Source organism: Macaca fascicularis, chromosome 10 (genome assembly GCF_037993035.2).
Source record: "Macaca fascicularis isolate 582-1 chromosome 10, T2T-MFA8v1.1".
NCBI classification, from domain to species: Eukaryota; Metazoa; Chordata; class Mammalia; order Primates; family Cercopithecidae; genus Macaca; species Macaca fascicularis.
This window is the reverse complement of record NC_088384.1, coordinates 108,183,300-108,200,229: the sequence shown is the minus strand read 5'-3', so window position 1 is coordinate 108,200,229 and position 16,930 is coordinate 108,183,300. Positions and strand designations below refer to the sequence as shown.

The window sequence follows — 16,930 nt, the reverse complement described above, 5'->3', positions numbered from 1 at the left end:
TTTTTTTTTTTAGTAGAGACGGGTTTCACTGTGTTAGCCAGGATAGTTTTGATCTCCTTACCTCGTGATCTGCCCGCCTTGGCCTCCCAAAGTGCTAGAGGATTACAGGTGTGAGCCACTGCACCCGGCCTAGACTCTGCATTTTTAACAAGCTCTCAGGTGATGCTGGTGCTCTAGGAACCGCCCTTTGAGTAGCAAGGACTTGCAAGTAATACAGCAGAATCCTCTGGCAAGTGCTTCAAAAATGCAAGTCCCTGAGGCCAGGTGTGGTGGCTCATGTCTAATCCCAGCACTTTCGGTGGTTAAAGTGGGCGGATTGCTTGAGCTCTAGCAATCTAGCTCTAGATTGTTTGAGACTAGCATGGACAACGTGGCAAAACCCTGTCTCTACAAATAAAATAACAAAAACTAGCCAGGTGTGGTGGTGCATGCCTGTGGTCCCAGCTACTCGGGAGGCTGAGGTAGGAGGATGGCTTGAGCCTGGAAGGTGGAGGTTGCAGTGAGCCATGTTGGTGCCACTGTACTCCAGCCTGGGTGACAGCAAGACCGTGTCTCAAAAAAAATCGCAAGTCCTTGGAATCACAAATCCCTACTTGATCCACACTACCACCCTCTGCCTGCCCTAAGTTTTCAGTGACTATAGGGTAAGGCCTGGGAAACTACATTGAACCCATGATCTAGTTGATAGTGACAGTATCAGAATTACACTTGGAAGAAACATTGGGAGTAGGACTAATGCAGACTTTCTCAACCCCAGCCCTATTGACCTTTGGGACTGCATCATTTCCTTGTGGGGGCTGTCCTGCACACTATAGGATGTCTAGCAGCATCCCTGGCCTTCACCCACTGGATGCCATTCTCACGCATGCATGCAAACAGAAACATTGACAATTGAAAATGTTCCCAGGCATTGCTGAGTGTCCTTTGGTGGTAGAATGGTCCCCAGTTGAGAGCCACTGGACTAGATCACTTGTTAAGGGGCTTCGAGCACAACTGCTAGGATGTGAAATCTGTAGTCCTCACTTGTGACATCTGAAGCCACATAATTGCATTTACTCAGACTGAGCACTGTACTGAGAACTTATATTTTTTCATCTTGTTTAACTCTGCAGCTCTGAGGCATGTATGTTGTCTCCTTTTGCAAATGAGTAAACTGAAGCTCAGGTTAAGTAGCTCTCCAGTAGCACAGCACATGGCTGAGCAAACCCTCTGCCTAAGACGGAAGCCCTCACCACTGTGCCGTACAGCTTCTCATGCTAAGATTCCTTTACCCCCACAAATCCTCCAATAAAAGTGAAATCCGCCTCTTATAATAACCTTGGAACAGAGAAAGTCCCAGATCTTGGCCTATAATTCATAAGCTAGTCAATCTTTTAAGACTTTAGATGGCTGCACACAGTGGCTCATGACTATAGTCCCAGTACTTTGGGAGGCTGAGGTGGGGGATCACTTGAGGTCAGGAGTTTGAGACCAACTTGGCCAACATGGTGAAACCCTGTCTCTACTAAAAATACAAAAATTAGGCAGGCGTGGTAGTGCACGCCTGTAATCCCAGCTACCTGGGAGTCTGACACAGGAGAATTGCTTGAACCCAGGAAGCAGAGGTTGCAGTGAGCTGAGATCGTGACACTGCATTCCAGTCTGGGTCACGGAGTGAGGCTCCGTTTCAAAAACAAAACTTCAGACCTTGAGAGGACCTTTTTTCCTTTTAGATTTAAGTCTATTTTGAGATATTTCAGAATCTTCTAGGAGTATTTAATCTTTGCTATAGGAATTTTAAAACCTACATATTAGATTGAAACATGAAATTATTTGACCGTCTTGGCTAACAAAAATGGCGATTTCACATAGTTTAACCTTCCTAAAAATAGAATAATATAGTGAATTCTCACCTACTGATCCACTTCAACCATTAATTACATGTGGCCAATCTCATTTCTCCTTACGCCAGCTCTCCTCCTGCCCTGGATTATTTTTGACGAAAAACTTACACATCATACAACTTGTAAATGTTTCAGCATTCATCCTTAGACTATGGGGAATGCTTTTTAAGCTCTAATTCCATTTTCACACCAAAGTATAAAGCACTTGTAGCAAAACTCCAGCAAGTGAGCACACGTCTTACTATCTCAAACAGCTTTTCCAGTGTACTCTAATCAGGAGTCACAGTGTTTTCGACCATCTCAAGTCTCTCAGTCTTTGGTTTTTCTCCTCTTCCATCTTCTTTCAAGTTATTTGTTGAAACAACTGTTTTATCCTGGAGATCAGTGATGTGTGGCCTGTGACCTTTTGCTGAACTGAGGCAAAACAAATCAGAAATCCAGAGTAAGCATCTTAAAAACAAAACTTTGATATTGCCATGTCATCCAGCTTTTTGCTGTAGGTAACGATGTTTGGGCTGTTTTCGTCTTACTCCACTCTCTCCTAATTTGTGTTTATTATATTTTACAGAAATATCAGCCTGGGATGGATTAGAAATTGTTTGGAAAAAAACTAGTCTTCACACCATTTAAGAAGTACTCATATATTACTTTTTTTAGTTTGGATTTTGCCAGTTTCCCTGTTACGTGACAGTGTCCTGTCCCCTGTACTTCTTGGAAACTATGGTAAGGGGAAGAGGACTTTTGCAAGACAGAGCATACGTGGCTTTTTTTTTTTCCCCCTTTTCCTTAAGACAGTCTTGCTCTGTTGCCCAGGATGAAGTGCAGTGGCACGATCTGGGCTCACTGCAACCTCTGCCTCCCAGGTTCCAGTGATTCTCCTGCCTCAGCCTCTCGAGTAGCTAGGACTACAGGCACACACCACCACGCCTGGCTAATTTCTGTATTTTTAGTAGAGACAGGGTTTCACCATATTGGCTAGGCTGGTCTTGAACTCCTGAGCTCGTGATCCACCACCTCGGCCCCCCAAAGTGCTGGGATTACAGGCATGAGCCACCGTGCCTGGGCACATGGCTTTCATTTTTGTTTTTAATTATTTCTGGAAAGGTGAAGGAAGGTGAAATAAACTTAAACCTATTGTATTCTAAGACTTAGCATGGTGGTTATAACTGAAAAACTAAGCAAAACCTTATGCCTCAATTTCAGCTTCAGAGCTTGATAAGGATGTTCCAAAAGCAGCCTGCCTCTCAACTGAAAGCAGTGACACTCAGAAGACCCCTGTCATCACTCTTCCCTCAGAGGCAAGGGAGCAAATGGCCACCCTTGGAGAGAGGACATTCAACTGTTGCTACCCAGGTAAGAATAAAACCCAGCATTCTGAGCCAAGTGCTGATATGTAAGCCCTGCGTGAATCCCCGAGCTGCCTGCTCGTGTTACTCTTGCATGCTGATAACATGCGAGCATCTACATCAGCACACACAGCCTTCCCTGTGGGGCCTAAGAGTCCTGTAGCATCCAGAGCTCAGCGTGGAACTCGCCAGAACATTGGATTCGTAGGAGCTTCCATCCTGAGGTTATACATATACAGACACTTTTTTTTTTTTTTTTTTGAGACGGAGTCTCGCTCTCTTGCCCGGGCTGGAGTGCAGTGGCGAGATCTCAGCTCACTGCAAGCTCCGCCTCCCGGGTTCATGCCATTCTCCTGCCTCAGCCTCCCGAGCAGCTGGGACTACAGGCGCCCGCCACCACGCCCGGCTAGTTTTTTGTATTTTTTAGTAGAGATGGGGTTTCACCGTGTTAGCCAGGATGGTCTCGATCTCCTGACCTCGTGATCCGCCCGTCTCGGCCTCCCAAAGTGCTGGGATTACAGGCTTGGGCCACCGCGCCTGGCAACTGTTTTTTTTTTTTTTTTTGGAGACAGTTTCACTCTCGCTGCCCAGGCTGGAGTGCAATGGCGCTATCTCGGCTCACCGTAACCTCCGCCTCTCGGGTTCTGTCAATTCTCCTGCCTCAGACTCTCAAGACAAGGTCTTGCTCTGTTAAGGCTGGAGTATAGTGGTGTGATCATAATTCACTGCGGCCTCCAACTCACTGGATGCATGTGATCTTCCCTCATCGGCCGCCTGAGTAGTTGGGACTACAGGCATGCACCACCACGTCTGGCTAAGTTTTTTGTTTTAAAAGTTATGTGCCTCTGAAGCTGTATTCGAGAAATAAACCAGATTACGTTTAAGCCACTGAGAGTGGTTTCTGAAAGAACAAACCAATATCCTCCCTCAAACACACAAGTATAGGATTTGTACTATAGACTAAGGGTTGGCAAAGTGTTTTCTAAAGGACTAGGTGCTATTTTAGGGAGGACGGGCCTGGTGGCTCATGCCTGTAGTCCCAGCATCTTAGGAGGGGATGGGGGTCTCTCTATGTTACCCAGGCTGGTCTCAAACTTCTGGCCTCCAGTGATCCTCCCACCTTGGTCTCCCAAGCTTGGGGATGGCAGGCATGAGCCACCACACTCAACTGAGGTTCTCTTTTAAGAATTGTATTTTTCAGGCCAGGCATGGTGGCTCACTCCTATAATCCCAGCACTTTGGAAGGCTGGGGCAGGCAGATCACCTGAGGTCAGGAGTTCGAGACCAGCCTGGCCAACATGGTGAAACCCCATCTCTACCAAAAATTCTAAAATGAGCCGGGCGTGGAGGCAGGTGCCTATAATCCCAGCTACTCGGGAGGCTGAAGCAGGAGAATTGCTTGAACCCAGGAGGCGGAGGTTGCAGTAAGCCGAGATCGTGCCACTGCACTCCGGCCTGAGCAACAGAGTACGGCTCCATCTCAAAAAAAAAAAAAAAAAAAAAATTGTATTTTTGTTTTGTAGGTTGCCACTTCAAAACTGTGCATGGCATGAAAGACTTGGACCGCCATCTCAGAATCCATACGGGTAGGTATCCACTCTGTTCAACAGCTCGGTAAGAAGATAGGAAGTGAATGTGAATTAAGCACTAGGGACACAGTAATGAACAGGACGGTCTCTGCCTCATCTGCCTCGTGAAACTCAGTCTAGTAGGGTGGGCTTGGGAGAAGGAACAAAGGGCTATGAGATGAAGATGAAGAGGTTGCCAGGATGAGCTACACAGAGGCCTGTGGCTATAGTAATCTTAGAAGAGGAATAAAGTAGCTTCTTAAAGGTGCTTTCTTTTAGGGCAGCGAGCGCTGAGAAGACAAATAAGATGTGCTGAAGCAAAGGAGTGCCATGATCTATACCAGGGGTCTACAAACTGCAGCCCATGGGCAACTCCAGCCTGTTGGCATGCTCCTTTGTTTACCTATTGTTTGTAGCTTTCTGGCCTTACAAGGGGGTAGTTGCTACAGGGACTGTAGGGTGCACAAAGCCTTAAATACTTTTTTTTTTTTTTTTTTTTTTTTTGAGACAGAGTCCCACTCTGTCACCCAGGCTGGAGTGCACTGGCACAATCTCAGCTCACTGCAACCCCCGCCTCCCAGGTTCAAGTGATTCTCCTGCCTCAGCCTGTTGAAATAGCTGGGATTACAGGTGCCTGCCACCATGCCCGGCTAATTTTTCTATTTTTAGTAGAGACGGAGTTTCGCAATGTTGGCCAGGCTGGTCTCGAACTCCTGACCTCAGGTGATCCACCTGCCTCGGCCTCCTAAAGTGCTGGGCTTACAGGCATGAGCCACCAGGCCCGTCCTCCCTAAAATAGCACCTAGTCCTTTACAAAACACTTTGCCAACCCTTAGTCTATAGTACAAATCCTATACTTGTGTGTTTGAGGGAGGATATTGGTTTGTTCTTTCAGAAACCACTCTCAGTGGCTTAAACGTAATCTGGTTTATTTCTCGAATACAGCTTCAGAGGCACATAGTCCACAGCTGGTCCAGTGGCTCTGCCATCCTGGACACGTAGCTTAGCCTCTGGGTCTGAGGCAGGTGCTGTAGTTCTCTGCATCTCTTAGCCAGCGGGCAATGGAAGCAGACCAGGGGGCCCACGGCATGCCTCCCTCGGGCTGTAACTCAGAAGCAGCGGCCCTTGTGACCTAGGGGAACATGAGCGGGACTTAGTCATGGCCACACTGAGCGTCAAGGGGACATGAGGGATGGTTTTAGGAGGGGCAGCACATGCCCGGATGAGCCTCTGGAGCCCCTTCACTGAGAGGACAGAGATTTTTGGACAAAGATGGCGGTCTCTGTCCAGAAAGATGGGCATTGTAATGTTATAATAGAGGGTCACTTTTAATAGAGGCCCTATGTAATATTTAATAGAGGGCATTATAATAGAGGGCCACTTTTGCCTGGGGACGGTGCCTCATGACAAGCGTGTTAGCAAGGAAATGTTTGATCTTCACCTTGAAAGACAGACTACCAGGGTGACGATGTCAGTGAAAGCATGCAGGTTCCGGAACCCTTTGAGGAAAGATGAGGCAGCTCAATTTAAGGAATTTCAGAGTGGGTGACTCTATCCTGAAAATAACTTGAGCGCTTGTTCTCAACTGGGGCTAGGCTACTGCCATTCAATGGGTGGAGGCCAAAAATCTTAAAATTCAGAAGATAACCTTCACAAGAATTAAAGGCCTGGAACGTTCACTGGGCTGGGGTCGACCCCAAGAGATGTACAGGGGCTGGATTAATGTTTTCTTGAGGTACTGCAGAGCATGCTGGGGGTCCAGGACATATAACGTAAGGCCTTGTTCTTGAGTGGGGGAAGCAGACGCGCCTCCCTAGTGTAAGCAAACTTAGGCCACTTCTCTGGGCCCAAGGTGACTGCTTTAGTTCTCTGAATGTAACTAATGGAAAGTAGGAGAAGAGGCATGGGGGCCTCACAGTATTCCTCCCTTGGGGCATGACCCAGAAGTCGCATCCTTTGTGACTACTGGGACTCATGTAATGGTGGTTTAAAACCAAAGTATTTCTGCCCCATGATGTTCCAGGTGTAAGTGATCAGGCTGGTGTGGGACCGGCCTGGTGGTTTCAGGGACCCAGGCTCTTGCGTTGCTTTGTCATCCCAAGGGTGCAACTCTCATTAGCCTGCTCCACAATGGCCTCCTGCCACCTTAAAGGCACATCGCTTGGGCTCGCCTGTTTGGCCAGAACTTAATCACATGGCCACGCCCAGCTGTGGAAATGAAGGCTGGGAAAAGGAAGTTTCTCCTGTGTGGTCGTGTGCCCAGCTGCAAAGAAGGTTCTGTTACCAAGGGAAGAGGGGAAAGGTCAGGGTGTCTCTGACCCAGCTGTAAGTGGGAGGCAGCGATTCTAACACGTGTTTCTTTTGGATTGCCTAAGAAAATTAACATATGCAAATAAGTTTTCTGTTTATGACTTTGTACTTGACCTTGTGTGCCTTGGCTTTGGTGCTTCAGTTCAGCTTGAAGAGTAGCAGTCAACGCAAACCATCTGTCTTATTTCCTCATTGTGGGCATGCTTTGATGTCGCCATTGTTGTAGGGTTAGAAGCCCTGGGATTTTGGTTGAGATCACTTATGGCATTCAAGTTTATTCCTAGCTTTCTGAGGTTGGTTTTCTGAGGTGTGTGTTTAATTGGGAATAGTCGTTGCATTTCAAATGTATTGCGTTTTCCTTTTTATTTATTTATTTATTTACTTTTTTGAGTCAGGGTCTTGCTCTGTCGCCCAGGCTGGAACACAGTAGCGCGATCAGGTTCAGGTGATCCTCATGTCTCTGCTTCTCGAGTAGCTGGGCTACAGGCATGCCCCGTTACGCCCAGCTAATTTTATTTTATAGTGATGAGGTCTGTGTTGTCAAGGCTGGTCTCAAACTCCTGGCCTCAAGTGATCCTCCTGCCTCAGCCTTCCAAAGTGCTGGGATTACAGACGTGAGCCACCCATCCCCCGAGCCCTGTATCGCTAGCTCCTGTGGCATTTATTTAGCTTCGTAAAGAAGATTGATTTGTTTGTACTTTTTTCCCACTTTGTATTTCTTCATGTGGCCTTGGTATCAGATAGCTGTTATAAAGTGAGCTGAAGCAAAATCTTTCTCTATGCTCTGAAACAGTTGACTATGGAAAAGCCTTTCCTTGAAAGTTTGGTAGAACGTGCACACAATCCCCTCTCTGCTCCAATCCTTAGGAACATAGGAGGAGGTATAGATTAGGCTGAGATAGCAATGTCAACCTCAGTGACAACTGAAGACTGCTCCGTATATGCCGTTGTCCCCCACAGTCACCCCAGCTGCATTCCTTGTGGTCTTCTCTCCAGGACCCAGTTGGTAGATCTGCCTCTGTCCAGAACAGCCAGATGAAGGCATTCTTGACCTTTGTTCTGCTGTGCACTGCTGGCAATTTGGATGGACTCTTCTCAAAAAGATGTCTTTAAATCTAATAAGATATATCACATTTTAAAAAAACCATATTATTATATAATCATCAATGTTAAATGTGCAATTTTCATACTTTAAACCCTTGCTACCCAAACTGGTACAAAGACCAGAAATGTCCACTTCAGCCGGGAGCTTGGTAGATCAAAATGCAGGAACCCAGGCTGCACCGCAGACCTCCTGAATCAGAATCTGCATCTTAATGAGACACTCCCAAGCCCAGGCGGTTAATATACACAGTAGTCCCAGAGACCTGCATTTAATGTCAGGAGCCTAGTGGCTAGCAAGTTAATTACCCTAAGTGCAGAAGTGAGCATAAGTGATAACTTGGAGAACTACAGCGAGTGTAATGTGGTACAACCACATTTCAGGTCCATTGACGAGCGTCTCCAGCACTGTTGTTAGTGTAGTTCATTGCCTACATCCATAATTGGAGGCAATGCTAAACTGGAGCTAGAGGTAGGGAAGATAAAAATGTAATCCCATATCAGATCTTAGACCGTGAAATTTACATGCAGACCCCAAATAAAAATCTCCCGATGGCCGAGCACAGTAGCTCATGCCTGTAATTCCAGCACTTTGGGAGGCCGAGGCAGGTGGATCACCTGAGGTCAGGAGTTCAAGACCAGTCTGGCCAACATGGTGAAACCCATCTCCACTAAAAATACAAATATTAGCCAGGTGTGGTGGCGGCCGCCTGTAATCCCAGCTACTTGGGAGGCTGAGGCAGGAGAATCGCTTGAACCTGGGAGGTGCAGGTTGCAGTGGACCGAGATTGCGCCACGCGACAGAGTGAGACTCCGTCTGTAAAAAAAAATTGTTAAATCTCCTGATTTGGAACACTGCAGGGTATCTTGGGCAAGAGAAACAAGTGTGAGGAACCACACAGTGGCCCTTGACAACGATTCTTGTCACTTTCTGTCATATTTCATTAGCCAGCGTATGTCATGCCCAAACCAGAGGCTGCTGGGACAGCGAAGCATAATTCTCCACAGAAGTTACAGCACATACTTGCGAACAATAAACAATTCACCTTGGAGAGTAGATCTTTAACATAATTCTTCATTGTCACCGATCTGTTTCATTTTGGGTTGTTTTGTTTTTGAGAGACAGTCTTCCTCTTACCGAGGCTGGAGTACAATGGTGCAGTCTTGGCTCACTGCAGCCTCTGTCTCCCAGGTTCAAGTGATTCTTGTGCCTCAGCCTCCTGAGTAGCTGGGATTACAGCCATGCACCACCATGCCTGGTTAATTTTTGTATTTTTACAGTGGAGATGCTGTTTCACCATGTTGGCCAGGCAGGTCTCGAACTCCTGACCTCAAGGCCTCGGCCTCCCAAAGTGTTGGGATTAGAGGTGTGAGCCACCACACCCAGCCTGTTTTTGATCTTTTTTTTTTTGGGGGGGGGACAGAGTCTTGCTCTGTCACCCAGGCTGGAGTGCAGTGGCGTGATCTCACTCACTGCAACCTCCGTCTGTCAGGTGGAAGCGATTCTCCTGCCTCAGCCTCCTGAGTAGCTGGGATTACAGGCACGTACCACCACGCCCGGCTAATTTTTGTATTTTTAGTAGAGACGGGGTTTCACCATCTTGGTCAGGCTGGTCTCGAACTCCTGACCTCGTGATCTATCCACTCGGCCTCCCAAAGTGCTGGTATTACAGGTGTGAGCTACCGCGCCCGGCCTTGTTTTCGATCTTTTAATCTAGACTTTGTAATTTTACATCTTCCTGGACCATCACCCATCTTATCCAGTCTTCTAAATTTATTGGGGTAAAGTTCTGCTTAATAGTCACGATTGACTTTGTGTATCCGTAGTCCCCTTCTGCTTTTCCAAAGTCCGTTGGAATGGTTTTCAACTAGGTACAATTTTGCCCCCCAGGGGAACAATGTCTGGAGACATCTTTGGTTGTCACAACTGGGGAAGGAAGGGTTCTACTGGCATCTGGTGGGTGGAGGCCAGGGATGCCGCTAAACATCTTACAACGCAGAGGAGAGCACCAAGCATCAAAGAATTGCCAGTACTGTTGAGATTAAGAACCCTGGTCTGTTGGTATCCTCTCTTTTTGAGCTAAGCCTTCCTTCTTTAGCACCATTTTTACCTTTATTGATCAAGTGCTGTACGTAGCCTCAATTCTGTCTTTTGGTTTCTTGAATTGCATACTGTGCACTTGATTTCAGCATTTTGTTAAAAATGAACTTAAGTCTACAAACTTCTTTAAAGCCATTATAGGCTATAGGCTTTTTTCGTTTTGTGTTTTGTTTTGTTTTGAGACAGAGTTTCACTCTTGTTGCCCAGGCTGGAGTGCAATGGCGCGATCTCGGCTCACCGCAACCTCCACCTCCTGGGTTCAAGCGATTTTCCTGCCTCAGCCTCCAAAGTCGCTGGGATTACAGGCGTGTTGCCACCACGTCCAGCTAATTTTTTTGTATTTTTAGTAGAGACGGGGTTTCTCCATGTTGGCCAGGCTGGTCTCGAACTTCCAAGCTCAGGTGATCTGCCCGCCTCAGCTTCCCAAAGTGCTGGGATTACAGGCGTGAGCCACCAAGCCCAGCCACGGCTATAGGTTTTGAAATAGGAAGCTCTTATCTGTGTCTAGAGTTTGTAATCTAATTTTGACAAAAACCGTCCTAAAAGACATTCTAAAACTTCCAAGCTGACATTTTTGAAAATGTCATTTGTGAAGCCATGTTATACTCATAAAAGTTTGACTTATATCTACATACTGAACTCTCTCATCCATATGAAGTTTTTAATGAATTTCACCATGATTTCTATTTTGCCTGATGCTAAAATTGATATTCCTACTTTTTAAAAGTATTTTTCTAGAATTTCTTATTCTGTTCCTATCACTTTGATTTACGTATCTTCAGAGCATTTAGTGGCTTTTTTTCTTAATTTAACTTAAATATATTTTTAAACTTTTATTAGAGATGAACTCTCCCTATGTTGCCCAGGCTGGTCTCAACCTTCTGGCCTCAAGCAATCCTCCTGCCTCGGCCTCCCAATGTGCTGGGATTACTGGTGTGAGCCACAACATCTGACCTATAATTTAGATCTTTAAGAGGGAAATGTAATACGTTTTTGTTTATAATATTTAGTTTGACATCTAGTTATCTGATATTTGATGTGATTTTATTTTATGCTGTTTGGTTTTTTTGTTTCATTGAGACAAGTTCTTGTTCTGCCACCTAGGCTAGAGTGCAGTGGTATGATCAGAGCTCACCTCCTGGGCTCAAGTGATCCTCCCACCTGAATCTCCCAAGTAGCTGGGACTACAAGGGTATACTACCACACCTAGCTAATCCTTTTTTTTTTTTTTTTTTTTTTGGTAGAGATAGGGTCTCACTATGTTGCCCAGGCTGGTCTAGAACTTCTGGACTCAAGTGTTGGGATTACAGATGTGAGCCATTCTGCCCAACCAAGTCTTTTTTTTTTTTTTTTTTTTTTTGAGATGGAGTCTCCCTCTGTCACCCAGCCTGGAGTGCAGTGGCGTGATCTCAGCTCACTGCAACCTCCTCCTCCTGGGTTCAAGCCATTCTCCTGCCTCAGCCTCCCTAGTAGCTGGGATTACAGGTGCACACCACCATGCCCAGCTAATTTTTGTATTTTTAGTAGAGACGGTTTCACCATGTTGGCCAGGCTGGTCTCGAACTCCTGACCTCAGGTAATCCCCCCACCTCGGCTTCCCAAAGTGCTGGGATTACAGGCGTGAGCCACCGTGCCCAGTCGCCCCAACCGTCTTTTGATGGTTGTTTTTCTCTTGTCTGAAAGCTATACTTTTTCCATTGTACTATTTTCTCATATTACCATCTTACCTTCACCATCACCCTTATCTTTTATTCTGGTGTACACTGTTTAAGTGTGATACCAAGTCATATATCAACTATCTTCTCCTCTCACTGAATGCTAATTCAAGTATAAGAATCTATTAAAACAGTTTCTATAGAAAGTTGAAGAGCCTGTTCCTATCTTGCCAGCATCCACTGTTCTGAGGAGCTTTATGCTGATATGAGCATTTTGCTGGTGGTTTTCTTTCTGGAAGCTTCCAGATCTCACCATTCTTAGGGTTCTGAAATTGGACCACCCTGCTTCTAAATAAGATACATGGCTGTCTTTAGTGTTGGGAAATAATTCTTCTCTGTTCTGTCCTGGACCATCTAGAATGAGTTTTCGTGTCTTAGCTTTTGGCATCTTTCCTCTTGTCCTTTTGGGAGATTCTTTAACTGTATCTTCCATTTCTAAGATTTTTCTTAATAGATGGTTTTTTGTTTTTGTTCTGTTATTTTATAAGAGCGGTTTTAGGTTCACAGCAAAAGTGAACCTAAAGACCAGAAGATAGATATTTCACATATGCCCCTTGCTTCTCCATATGCACAGCCTTCCAACATTACATTGAGTCGTGCATCTTTACAATAGATGAACCTGCACTGACACAACATTCACAACATTCTCAACCAAAGACCATAGTTTACAGTAGGGTCCATTATTATTATTATTATTATTATTATTATTTTTTTTTTTTTTTTTTTTTTTTTTTTTTTTTTTTTTTTTGAGACGGAGTCTGGCTCTGTCACCCAGGCTGGAGTGCAGTGGCGTGATCTCGGCTCACTGCAAGCTCCGCCTCCCGGGTTTACGCCATTCTCCTGCCTCAGCCTCCGGAGTAGCTGGGACTACAGGCGCCCGCCACCTCGCCCGGCTAGTTTTTTGTATTTTTTAGTAGAGACGGGGTTTCACCGTGTTAGCCAGGATGGTCTCGATCTCCTGACCTCGTGATCCGCCCGTCTCGGCCTCCCAAAGTGCTGGGATTACAGGCTTGAGCCATCGCGCCCGGCCGGGTCCATTTTTTTTGAGACGGTGTCTTGCTCTGTCACCCAGGCTGGAGTTCAGTGGCATGATCTCCGCTCACAACCTCAACCTCCTGGGCTCAGGTGATCGTCCCACCTCTGCCTCCCAAGTAACTGGAACTACAGGCATGCACCACCACACCCAGCTAATATTTTGTATATTTTGTGTAGAGACAGGGTTTTGCCATGTTGCCCAGGCTGGTCTCGAACTCCTGGGCTCAAGCGATCCACCCACCTCAGCCCCCCCAAAGCACTGGAATTACAGGTGTGAGCCACCGCACCTGGCCAAGTTGCACTCTTGCTGCTGTACATTTGTGGGTGTGGACAAATGTATGATGACATATGTCCACCAATAGCTGTCATTCAACACTCTTTTTGCTAGTCAACTTATTAGAACTTTTATTTTGATGTCCATAGTTTTCATTTTGCTAATTTCATTTCTTCCCTTTGCTTTAGTAACTAAGTTCTTGACTTGGGCGTGTCTTTCTGGTTCTGGCTTTCCCCAAGCATTTGTTTATTGGGTAAACTAACTTTTATTTAGATATCAGCCTGGAATGGTTGGGCTTGGGGGTAGTGATGAAACATGGCTGGATGGAAATGTTCTGGGTATGTGATCTTCTGCTATCCCTGGCATCTCTAACTACCAGGCCCTTGGATTCTTTTTCTGACCTCAGCGCCCTTTGACCAACAGCCTAGGGGGAGATGGCGTGCTGCTTGCTGTTTGCAAGAAGTGAGAGGAAGGGGTCCATCTGATCCTTCTCCATGTGGTTCATGAAGCTGTCCAAGATCCCTACAGCTGCCACTTCTTATCCTGAGTACTTCTATAACAACTGCCATTTTTCCCAAGCAGGGTTTGGCCTATAATTTCCTCCATCAATCTGATTTTTTATGTCATCTGTCCCTTAGGATTTCTGAGCTATCAATGAATGATACACATTCTTGTTTCCCAACATGCTGATGTAGACTTCAGTATCTTCCTCTCTTGGTATTTGGACAGGAGGAGGCAGCACACCCATATGCCCAGGCTACCATCTTGGTCAAATCTCTGTAGCCATCTTGACCAAAAAACCCTTAACTTTGACTCCTTATGTGTTTGAAGGAGACAAACCGCACAAGTGTGAGTTTTGTGACAAGTGCTTCAGCCGGAAGGACAACCTGACCATGCACATGCGGTGCCACACCAGTGTGAAGCCACACAAGTGTCACCTGTGTGACTATGCTGCCGTGGACAGCAGTAGCCTCAAGAAGCACCTGCGGATCCACTCTGACGAGCGGCCGTACAAATGCCAGCTCTGCCCCTATGCCAGCCGCAACTCCAGCCAGCTCACCGTCCACCTGCGATCCCACACGGGTGAGTCCCTGACCAGGAAACCTCAGTCCCTTACTTTTTCTCTAATTTCTTAACCTTCGTTTACTTAACACAAGCAACTTAAATGACTTGGTGTGGTAGAAGTACAAGAATTTGGAACTTCTATGATAATTGTGAGATTTGTCATTTTTCTGTTGCCGAAACAACAGCTTTTGGTAAAATATGACTGACAGCTGGGTTTTATATCTTGACTACATGGAATCCAGCTGGGGTGGATACCCACTATAACTGCCAAGAAGGTAAGGATTTATCTCCAGTCAGACCTATAAACTAGATGTTTCAGTAAATGTACACACTGATTGCATGGCTTAATTGGGAATGTAGCAAGATCCATTAAGTATAATTAAAAATCACAAACTTTTAACCTTAGGAACTTCCTTCCTTTCTTTATGGGAGCCTACTGAAGTGATAGGACCAACTCATTGTGGCATGGAAAAATGGGGTTTGAGATATTCATAAGGATGTTCATAAGTTGAAAATTTTCAGTGAATTCCTGGAAAATGATGAGCAGACAGGAACATAGTGATGTTTAAAATTGAGTATAGAAAGCTGTGTCCCAGCAGACAAATGGGAGGCAGCCATATAGTTGGGAGCCAATGTTCCAGCCAATATCCAAGTGCCCTGAGGGCTCTGAGCTTGGAACAAGCATGTAGACAGCCAGGGCCACAAAGCTTGGGAGACTAGCCAAGGCCTGGCAAAACTGCCCAGCTAACCCAGTAGCAGGTGAAACCTCTGGCATCCATGTCTAATCATTAAACCAGTCTACCTTCCCAAATATAGTCAACCAAGGATCATAAGTCATTTATAGGAAATGAACGGAATAAAATGAGCCAAGTCAATAACTAATCCTGGAAGTAAGAGTACTTGGGTAATTTTCACATTCTAATTGGTGTCTACCCACTGGCAGAAATGTTGCATCCAAATAGAGACCTATGAAGAGATAATGAGAACAAAGAGGTATGAAATAAAACTAGGATTGCTAGCTATAAAATTAGTTTCCCAGAGATTAGGGGGGAAAATTGAGTGAGTGAACTGAGAATAAGAGTCAGTCCCGAAGTCTGGTTTCTGACCAGGTCTAGGAAGAAAAGAAAATGGAAGTGAGAAGAAAATAGAGTGAAAATAGAAAATCAAATGAGAAATAAAGTCTGTAATTCTAAGGGGCCAGGAGAGTAAAAGTGCTCACAAGATTCCAATCAGGATGGAAGGGAGTGGACAGGGGACATCTGTATCTAGAAATATGTCTGGGGTAGTATTGGCTTCTAGGAGACAATGGAACAGTGCCCTCAAGAGTTGGGAAATGATTTTGAACTTAGAATTCTATACCCAGCCAAATTACCTCAAGTATGAGAGCAAAATAGAATGATGTGCAAGGACTCAAGACTTTACTGCCAGCCACCATGCTAGTGGGAGTTACTAGAAGATAAACTCTAGCAAAGGAAGGGAGAAAACATCTGGCATGAGATATTTAATATGTGAATACCTGAATATGGCTAACTGGGATTGCAGCAAAGAGAAATATCAGGCTGATAGTTGTATAGAAGGTCAAGAGAAACTAAATCAGAAGCTTTAAAAATCCATTAAAAAAATTCCTTGTGAAAGTTATAAAATTGTGAGAGTGGATGACTTCTGAAATTGAGATGCCTTTTTTCAAGAAATACAATCTAATCAAGAAGCAAGCTAAAATGTGCCCCCAAATGAGCAGCATGTAAGAAAAGCAAACAAAATTATATTGATGGGTTACCCCATCCACTGGCCCGAGTGTGACAGCAGACTTAGAAGGAAGTGATTGTAATCCTGGTGCAGTGTTTGGCTCTGATGAATATCACATTCCTAGTCACCATTTAAATTATTTATAATTGGCTTCTGAACTTGAAATCTGAAAATGATTAAAGTATGAGAATTCACCAGACAGAATGGAAATTTTTTTTACTTAAAGGTGAAAAGAAAGCTGCTTCTAACAAGTGAGGAGTTAAGTGTGGAGAAGAGGAGTGAATCCTCAAAAAATCTCAAGCTGATGGACTAAGATGTGAGGCTACTACTCAGCTAAAAGCGCAAAAGTCGGCCGGGCGCAATGGCTCACGCCTGTAATCCCAGAACTTTGGGAGGCTGAGGTGGGCGGATCACGAGGTCAGGAGATCGAGACCATCCTGGCTAACATGGTGAAATCTTGTCTCTACTAAAAATACAAAAAAATTAGCTGGGTGTGCTGGCAGGCGCCTGTAATCCTGGCGCTTTGGGAGGCCGAGGCAGGCAGATCACGAGGTCAGCAGATCGAGACCATCCTGGCTAACATGGTGAAACCCTGCCTCTACTAAAAAAGTACAAAAAGTTATCCGGGTGTGGTGGCGGGCGCCTGTAGTCCCAGCTACTCGGGAGGCTGAGGCAGGAGAATGACATGAACCCGGGAGGTGGAGCTTGCAGTGAGCCAAGATCACACCACTGCACTCCAGCCTGGGCAACAGAGCAAGACTGTCTCAAAAACAAAAAAAAAGTGTA

General features: G+C 45.5%; 1 protein-coding gene across 5 annotated transcripts in view; it reads left to right on the top strand.

The window, feature by feature from the left end:
* The window catches only part of ZFP64 (ZFP64 zinc finger protein), a 114,308-nt gene that overhangs the window by 80,088 nt on the left and 17,290 nt on the right, over nt 1-16,930 (top strand). For all 5 annotated transcript variants that reach the window (XM_074005566.1, XM_074005568.1, XM_045363141.3 and 2 more), the window contains 3 exons: nt 3,087-3,236; nt 4,753-4,815; nt 14,165-14,416. In XM_074005566.1, coding sequence (XP_073861667.1) covers nt 3,087-3,236; nt 4,753-4,815; nt 14,165-14,416 — 465 coding nt within the window. The remainder of the gene's footprint in view (nt 1-3,086; nt 3,237-4,752; nt 4,816-14,164; nt 14,417-16,930) is intronic.